Consider the following 9,565-nt stretch of genomic DNA (forward strand, 5'->3'; position numbering starts at 1 on the left):
TGTGTGTAAGTACCAGAGGAGGATACTGGATGCCCTCCATCTCCTCACCTTCACCTATTCTTTAAGGAGGCTTGTTATGGGGGTGCTGAGATTCAAATTCTGAATCCTATGACTGTGCTGTTAGCTCTGTTAACTGCTGAGCCATTTCTTCAGCCCTTCATTACTTTCTCTAAAATTGTCTTATATGTTTTGGGTACAATACACACAAAAGACATTTCATTAGCTTTAATGCTACTGTGGACATGATATCAGAAGTTTTCATTGAATCTGCACAATCATTTCTCACTTAACTCACCCTCTCTGTTTTTACCACAGCAAGATTTGGCCTTTCCTATTCCCATCCCAGTCTCGTACTTGATGATTTTCCTCTCTCACACATGCTTGTTTTCCCTCTCCCACTGAGGAGCTGCATCTCAGGACATGATTTTTTGGCTGTGGCAGGCACTGGACTTCTGCTGTGGAATCTCACTGACACACAGATCAGTAAAATGATATTGGAATCTTAGGTAGTTGAGAAAAGACATGATCCCTAGAGGAGGAAAAAAACCAGAGATGTGGTATACAAACTTTTTTTTTTTTTAAGATGGGGTTTCTTGGCTGTTCTGGACTTACTTTGTAGGGCCAGACTGGCCTCAAACTCACAGAGATCCACCAGCTTCTCCCTCCTTGAGTGCGGGGACTAACGGCGTGTACCACCTCGCCCAGATGACAGATGGTCATCTTTTGAAAGCCTTGTTCATCCTTTTACACTCAGTCTTAAAGGACCTCTTTTCAGCACAGTCTTCCCAGCACCACCACCCCCAGTCATTTTACTCTTCAGTGTCTGTGCTGCATTAGACTATGCTAGTCTTGTTACAATAAAGCTTGAATCTCCTAGATTTCGATAATGGTGCTATGGGTTTCGGGGGACCCGTAAGCAGCCTCACCTCATTTTGTGAGAGAACAAGATACTGATTCTGAGCTGTTTGTTGTCAGATCTATGCCCACCATGCCACACTGCCTCTCCACATGAAAACCTGCCATGTGTCTTAGTTCTTCTCCATTCTACCTCCTGTTACATAAATGATTTCCTGTTTCCTCCTTCTAAGCGCAGAGCAGGGGACTGACTCACCGACACAGAAGTATAAGAAGTCCCTGCACCAATTTAGATAATAGGCCACAGGAACTCTGACTCCATGGCACTCTTTGTGTGCCATTCAACCTGGGCCACAAACAGGCTGAGGAAGAGGAGCAGGCAGACAGCTGAGATCAGAAGAAAAGATGTCACAGTCTATCCATGTCTTCCATCCACCTTGGCTGCTACCCCCAGCTCCTATTTCATTTGCAGGGATTGTATTCATGGCAAAGATCAAAGGATTTAAAATCTGGGGATTAGCCAAGATATGAGAAAGAAGAGGTCTTCAGCCTAAATAAGACAGTTGAGGCATGTTCTGTGCAATGAGATAGGGCAAGGAGCTGGCCACTGGTGTGAAGTTGAAGAGAAAGAAAGGATAGGAAAGACCATGAGAGCCCCCAGAGACACTCAGTTCCCTTGGCTATTTTCTCTTGGTGAATTACCTTTCCAATCTCTGCCTGGGCAGAAGCTGAGCATGGACACCTTCAGATCCAGATCAGAGGACATGATTCTTCCTGGAGGGCAGCAAGATCTAAGGAGCAAGCCAAAGCTGGCAGGCATGCAGAGGGCAGAGATGATGAGGCCCTGGAATGTTGGAGATTACTTGCAAGGGGAAGAGGAAAGGCCTGGTCCATCCAGTAACAGATGTCCTTGAGGAAAACAGGAGAGCCAGGCATAGTGGCACACCCCTGTCATCCCAGCATCTGGGAGATGGCAACAGGAGAACTAGGGAGTTCCAGACCAGCCTAGACTACACAGTGAGGTCCAGGCTAGCCTGGGCTATTTGAGACCCTGTCACAAACAAACAAATGTGTAAATAAAGCTAGATAAAGACTTATATGAAGGAAATAGGACAAAAGAAGATGAAATGGAGTTTGTCATGTAGTGCCATGGACACTAATAAGATCCTCTTTGCTAAGTTCTCATTGTCAATTAAAATAAGTTCCTCACCCCTTCTGGGACAGGGTTTCACTAAGCAGACAAGGCTGGCCTTGAATTCCTGATCCTCCTATGTCTCTGCTGGAATTACAGGTTCACTACAAAACCTGACTATACAGATTTTCTTTATTGTGAAGACAAAGCTTTTGTTGGTAAATTAAGGATGATACATAAATATCTGTCATGTTAATTAGCTTATAAAAGGAGTGATAGCCATCACAAACCAGCTTAAGACATTTTTGCTTTGATTTCTAGTTCTACATGCAATATATGTTCAATCTAAATACTGCAATGAGCACTAAGTATAATGAAAGAAGAAGAGAATCAGTCATATTCTCACTGGTTAGAAGTATCCATCATTGGCATTTTATTTCATCGTTTTACCCTATTTTGTTGTTGTTTGAGACCCAGGCTAGCCTCAAACTCGCTATGGAACTGAGGACTTTTAACTCTTGATCCTTTCGCCTCCACTTCCTAAGTGTGCATCACCTGGTTTTCCTCCTTCCTTCCTTCCTTCCTTCCTTCCTTCCTTCCTTCCTTCCTTCCTTCCTTTCTTTTTGCTTTTTCTTTTTTGAGAGAGACTCTTACTCTAACTCAGTATCTACGGAGTTTGGACCCAGCTTAGACAACAGAGTAAGGGAGGTTAGCCTCCCCAGGGCTGGGATTGACATGGTGGGCACCACCCGACTCGATTTATTTCTTTGTATTATTTTGCTACTCTTTGTATAGAGTGGGTATGATACCAGATATGATGTGAGTTGTTTTCCTGAACACATAACAATAAGAATTATTCTCAGGCATGTTTTGTAAACATCATTTGTGAGTGAGGGGTATGTATGTTGTGTCCATGTGTTTGTTCATGTGTGCATGAGTGTATGCATGTATGCAGTATATGAAGAGGCCAGAAGTCAATGTTGGGCGTCTTCCTTAACTACTCATTATCTTATTTTTTTGAGACATGGTTATCTCACTGAACCTGACTCATTGATTCAGTTGGGATGGCTGGCCAGTGAGCTCCAGGGATAGGTATGTATGTATGTATGTATGTATGTATGTGTGTGTGTGTGTATGTATGTGTGTATGTATGTCTCCCCAGTGCAGGGGCTATAGGCACTGCCTCTGCACCTGTTCTTTTGTTTTATTTTGTTTTCCTACCTAGGTGTTGGGGATCCAGACTCAGATCTTCATGCTTGTACTCCAAGCACTGTGCTGACTGAGCCATCTCCCTATATCCATAAACGTAATTTTCAGTGGCTATAAAATAGCATCTCACAGTCACTACTGTGTCCAGTGAATTATCTGCTGCTGGACTTGGAGCCTCTTTCTCTAGGTTTTTTTGTTTTGTTTGGTTTTTTTCTAAATGATGTGTGTGTGTGTGTGTGTGTGTGTGTGTGTGTGTGTGTGTATTTCTTTTCAAGACAGGTTTTCTCTGTGTAGCCTTGGCTGTCCTGGAGACCAGGATGTCCTCGAACTCACAGAGGTCCGCCTGCTTCTGCCTCCCTGAGTGCTGGGATTGCAGGTGTGCACCACTGTGCCTGGCTTTATTTCATTTTATCGGTGCTCGGAGTGGAACCCAGGCTCCTGTTCACATTAGCCAAACACCTTGCCATCTCCTCAAGACACCCTGTTTTAATTTTGTTTTTATTATTTTATGGGTATGAGTGTTCTCTCTACATGTACGCCTGCCCCCACAGCTGTGTCTAGCATCCATGGAGGCCAGAAGAAGGTGCCAAATCCCCCTGGACCTGGTGGTGAGGCACCATGTGAGGGCTAGGAATCTAAACCAGGTCATCTGGAAGAGCAACAGGTGACCTCACCCCCTGAACCAGCTCTCCAGACCCACACTGCCCTGCTTTTCACAAGTGAGATTCAGTAGGCCCTCTTAGGCCAGCCTTGGACTGAAGATGATCCTGTGGGTTCCTGCCAGGTGCTGGACCACGGGAGCAGGCTATCATAGCTTGCCTCTCTTAGCACACAATCTTAGAAAGCCAAGTCCAGTTTCCAAGCAACCTAGAAAAAGGTTGTGTATTAAGATTATTTTAACTTCTCAGAAATGTTGGTACATGCCTTTAATCCCAGTCCTTGAAAGGCAGAGGCAGGCAGATCTCTGTGACATCACGGACAGCCTTGTCTGCACTGAGAGTTACGGGAAGCTGGAGCTCTATGGTGAGACCCTGCTTCAACACAAACAAACAAACAAACAAACATGATTTCCGTTTGTCCAGGTGAGGTGGTACACACAGCTAATCCCAACACTCAGGATACAGAGGCAGGAGGGACAGATGTCCCAGGCTGTCCTTAACTACATAGTCAGCTGAAGGCAAGAGAAGGCTACTTGAGACTCTATCTTTAAAAAAAAAAAATCTATCTGAGCTCTGCCTTGTGGGGCTGCAGACACGGCTGAGCAGTTCAGAGCATGCACTGCTCCAGGAGAGCCCAGCGTTTGGTGCCAGCACCCACACACAGCTCATAGCCATGTGGAGCACAGTTCCATGGGATCAGCATCCTCTCCTGGACTCTGCTGGGCTCCATGCATCTGTGCCTCTGCATACCCAAACATACGTAATCAAAAACTTAAGATATTTTAAATAAATCTGCCTCATAAATTTCCTCTTATTCTCTACAGCCTGCTCCTTCTGAGTTAAAAAAAAAAAATCATTTCCCTTGGTAGAAATCAAAGGCCTGACCATGGAGGTGAATGGCTTTGAAGCCCCCAATAGGTGAGTCACATTACAAAGAAAATCACTTAAAAGCAGCTTGTTTTCTAAGGACTGAGAAGGAGCATCCGAGCAACCAGCAGCGCCAATGAGCCGAGCAAGCCCTGGGAACTAGCATCTTTTGCAGTATTTAGCTCTTGACACCCCAAGCACCCTTTCAGTCCTTGCCTGCAGCTGCCTGACTACAGCTAAGGGGACCAAGAAAGGGAAGCTGGCCCAAACTGGATCTATTTGATTATTACACTTGGAAACGTTAACTTCCTCTTTCACTTGTGTGAACTAATGAGCTTCAAGACTAAGCCAGGATAGCACCACACTAATAAACAGGAAAACCTGGGCTGTGGAGATAAAACAAAACATAAACAATGATGAGTGTCAACTGGACATTAGAGAGCCAGCGCGACTGGATAGGGTGGTTGTCTTTGTCTGAGAGCCCAGTCTTGAGTCCTGTCACACCCTCTGCACTTCCTGCTCTTGGCAGTTTACGACATTCTCTCTTATCTTTTAAAAAGTTCACCTTTAAGCTTACACTGGGTTCACATGATTCTGGTGTGTGTGTGTGTGTGTGTGTGTGTGTGTGTGTGTGTGTGTGTGTGTAGGCGGGGCAGGAAAATGGCTCAGTGAGCAAAGGCACTCGATGCCAAGCCGAACAACCTGGGTTGGATCCCTGGGTCTCACAGGGTAGAAGGAAAAAACCAAATCTGAAGGTTGTGCTCTGACTTCCACAAGTGTGCTGTGGCATATGCACACCCATACATGCACACACATGCTTAACACACGGATGTTAGCATGCATTCATACGCTCATGTACATGAAGATACCCATACATGCACACACACACAAACAAACAAGCAAATGCTTAACACACGGATGTTAGCATACATTCATATGCTCATGTACATAAAGATACACACACACACACACACACACACACACACACACACACATACACACTGAGATTGGTGTTGAAACCAGTCTGGCTATCTAACCCAGGCTGGTTTTGAACTTACAATCTTCCTCCCTCAGCCTTCCAAGCGAGAAGATTACAGGCATGTGCTACCATGTTTAACATATATGACACTGACTTCTGATGCTCCAGTCTCTGCCTTCTGAGTGCTAGGATTCTAGCCAGGTGCCTCCACGCCTGGCTTATGCTTTGCATAAATCTGGTGCATGGTAGGCAAGCACACTGCCCACTTAACCAAACCCCAGTGCTCCGAATTTTTTGTGGAGGTGGGGAAGGGTTGAGACAGGGTTTCTTTGTGTAGCTCAGGCTGTCCTAGAACTCACTATGTAGCCCAGTCTGGCCTGGAGACCCTCCTGTCTCTACCTCCCAAGTGCTAGGATTAAAAGTATACATTACTGTACACAGCATCCTCCATTTTTCTTTTTCTCTTTGCAGAACTGGGGACCTGCTGATGTCTTCCTGCTGCTGTTCACATTTATCTCACAGTCTTCCCCAGCTTCATCACTGAAGCTTCATGGGAGCAAGCAAAGCCTGAGCTCACAGTAGAGTCTAACCTTCTCAGAGGAACCACTTCCACTCGAGAGAACCTTATGCCACAAATTACACAGCTCATTAAACACTTGCCTTCAGAGCCTAAAACATCGGTATTTGGTTAATTTCATTGCTTTTTTTAAAAAAAATCTATCTAACAACAACAACAAAAAGATAAACCAAAACCAAAGGTCCTAACCATGAGCTCAAACCTTCACTTCCTATGGAACCACAATGGTTTCTACTTTTCAAGGAGTTTTACCTTGATTATTTATTTGTGTAAGTGTGTGTGTCCACATGTTGAGGGATGATGCTGACGAGAAGAGGGTGTCAGAGTAACTGGCAGCTGTGAGCCATCTGACATAGGTGCTAGAATCCAAACCCGGCCCTCCGGAAAGAATACACAAGAGCTCTTAGCCACACAGCCATAGCTCCACTTCCCCGATTTTGAGACAGCATCTCACTAGGTTGTCCTGACTGGACTAGAGCTTAGTGAGTAGACCAGTACTAGGACTAAAGGCATGTGCTACCACATCCCAACATAATTAAAAAAAAATTCCACCGAGACAGGGTCTCACTAGATAGCTCTCTCATTGTAGAGCTCTCCCATTGTAGACCAGGCTGGTCTGAAACTCACAGAGTTCCTCCTGCATCTATCTCCTTGGTGCTAGGCTTAAGGCCTGTGCCACTACAGCCCACTCTTAATTCAAAAATTTAAAGCAAGACTTTTGTGTGGTGCTGAGGACAGATCCAGGGCCTTGTGTATGGCAAGTGAATGGTTTACTCTTGAGCTGCATCCCCAACTCTAACTTCGACTTCAGAAGGGCAGCAAGCTTAGTTGTTAAAATTTCAATACTGTTAGGACCTCCAGTCCAAAAAGGGCCCACCTGTACATGTCAATAAGAAGCTTCACTCTAAGCCCAGCATAGTGGCACATGCCTGTAATCCCAGCCGTCAGGGAGGCAGAGGCAGGCGGATCACTGTGAGTTCAAGACCAGCCTGGTCTACAAAGCAAGTCCAGGACAGCCAAGGCTACACAGAAAAAACCCTGTCTTAAAACCAAACCAAAAACAACAACAACAACAAAAAAAAAACACCAAACAACACAAACAACAACAAAAAGACCTTAATCTAGAAAGAGGAGTGTTCCAGATTTATTTCGTAGTTTTGTTTTTGTTTATCAAGACAGGATTTCTCTGTGTAGCCTTTGCTGTCCTGGACTCATTTTGTAGACCAGGCTGTCCTTGAACTCACAGAGATCCACCTGCTTCTGCCTTCTAGAGTGCTGGGATTACAGGTGTGCGCCACTGAGCCTGGCCCATGTTCCAGATTTAAAAACAAAACAAAATACCCAAGATTCAGTCATATGAATCACCTGTATCCAAACCTGTTCCTAGTAGCACCTTATAAATATCAAAAGATTTTACCCAAAGAATACTATCAGCTTTTAATCATTTGGGGCAGAAATCAACCCAGGATAGGAAAGAGGACACATTCAAAATATCAATAGAGTGGACAGTCATATTCACAACTTGTCTCAGATCCAAAGATCTTGAAGGAAGAAAGGTGAAAGCACAGTGTGGCAGAAAGCTCTGGAGTTGTGGGGCCTTGACACGGACTTTCATGGCACGCACAGGGTGGCTTGGGTGTGTGGCTCCAGCACAGCTCATGGTTGCGTAAAGTCCAGAGTCCTGCGTAGAGCTCAGGGCTACTGCTGGTCACCAGGAACTGCACCCAGCTTGGTGGAGAGTGAGATCAGCAGCAGGAGGCGAACCCAGAGAGGCTGCCAGGTAACATCCATCCAGGTGCGGGTGTGAGTCTGACCCGAAGACTGCTGTCACTTCTGAGGTGACATCTAGTGTTTGTTGGTAGGAAGGGTAGGCTACAAGGACGAGGGAGATGAGAAGCTAGCCCCGGATCCCTGAGGTCTCCTAGATCTCTCTACTTCAATCTCCACTCATGGGTTTGATTTGGATCCTTCTTCCCTTACCTCTTTTTAAAAGGCAGAATTTCTTAGGTGGTCTTTTCTGTCTAGCTCTGTCCTCAAGTCAAGCCCTCTTCCTCTTCTCTGACCTACACTGTCTCCTCACCCTTTGGTATCTCCAGTCCCCTTTTATTTTGGAGACCTCAGGGCTGTAGAAGGTCATGGTTTGTTCCTTCCTCTCTGTCCTGGCAGCCAGTTCACTCTCTAGCTGCCACGGAATTTGTCTCAACGCCTCCTCACACATGCCAGAAAAATCCTGGGTACGGATCCTGTTTCTCTTTTTTTTTTTTTTTTTTTTTTTTTTTTCAGTCTTAGAACACCAAGATGAAATTATACAGTGTGTGTGTGTGTGTGTGTGTGTGAGAGAGAGAGAGAGAGAGGGAGAGAGATACAGAGACAGAGACAGAAACAGAGAGGTTTCCTACTTTCCAACTTTATTAATCAAATTTACACACATATTCTCAGAAGTGTGTGTCAAGCTTCATGTAATCCACTGAAATATGAAGACACCGTTCTCAGAATAACTTTTTTTTTTTTCAATGCAGTTTATTTAGGAACCTTGAACAATCATCTGACCCTGGGGAAAGCCAGCCCACAGCTTAAATAGCCTCTGGGTAGCCAACCCCAGCGTGCCACGTGGGCAATCAGAATAACTTTTAAAAATATAACTCAGATTTCAATTGTCTGTGGTTGTAATTCAAGACTATAAGTGTATCCATAGCCAGTAGCCTACAGTTCATGCTCTTGTCAGAACTGTAAAAGACTCTCAGTACAATTATGAACCTGTTAGTCATGGCTTTTTATTCAGCATTCTTTTTCTCCATTTCTTGCTCAGGTTCCCTCTTTTTTTAATTAATTTTAAAAAGTGTGTGTAAGTGATGGGTGTTTGGGGCATGTCAAGGTCAGAAGAAGGTCCAGCTTTTCCTTCTACTTTTACATATGTTCTGGAATCCAACTTGGGTCACCAGGCTTGTATGAAGTACCTTTACCTTCTGAGCCATCTCTGTCTTCTCATTTCTCTTTTTGATATCTTCTCTTCATGTAAGGACACTCTACTGCTGACACACAGGTCATGGGAGCTGGGAAGAAGGTATGCTAGAAGAATTTAAGGGTCAGGCATGTGGATTCAGATTGGATTTAGGAACCAGCGTTTGTACTTGTGCAAAGCAAGAGCTGGCGATGTGGCTGAGTGTTGATCTGAATTAATGCTCAGTCTGAGGAACAGAATATCATCTGTGCTGCATCTTTGATTTTAAGTTCTTAGGAGGTGATGGGCTAGGATCAGAGGCAGACAGTTGTTTAAGGAGACTAGT

The 9,565-nt window shown here is 44.7% G+C and overlaps 1 protein-coding gene across 1 annotated transcript; it reads right to left on the reverse strand.

Annotated features, from left to right (window-relative positions):
- Positions 1–413: 413 nt before the first annotated feature.
- Positions 414–8,496, reverse strand: Tmem202 (transmembrane protein 202). The gene is given in 8 exon segments (XM_021638822.1): positions 414–529; positions 1,112–1,156; positions 1,159–1,242; positions 1,573–1,699; positions 5,721–5,746; positions 7,903–8,065; positions 8,067–8,150; positions 8,359–8,496. Coding segments are annotated over 8 exon segments (783 nt in total).
- Positions 8,497–9,565: the final 1,069 nt, after the last annotated feature.

Source organism: Meriones unguiculatus, chromosome 1, assembly GCF_030254825.1.
Source record: "Meriones unguiculatus strain TT.TT164.6M chromosome 1, Bangor_MerUng_6.1, whole genome shotgun sequence".
In the NCBI taxonomy this organism is placed as follows: domain Eukaryota; kingdom Metazoa; phylum Chordata; class Mammalia; order Rodentia; family Muridae; genus Meriones; species Meriones unguiculatus.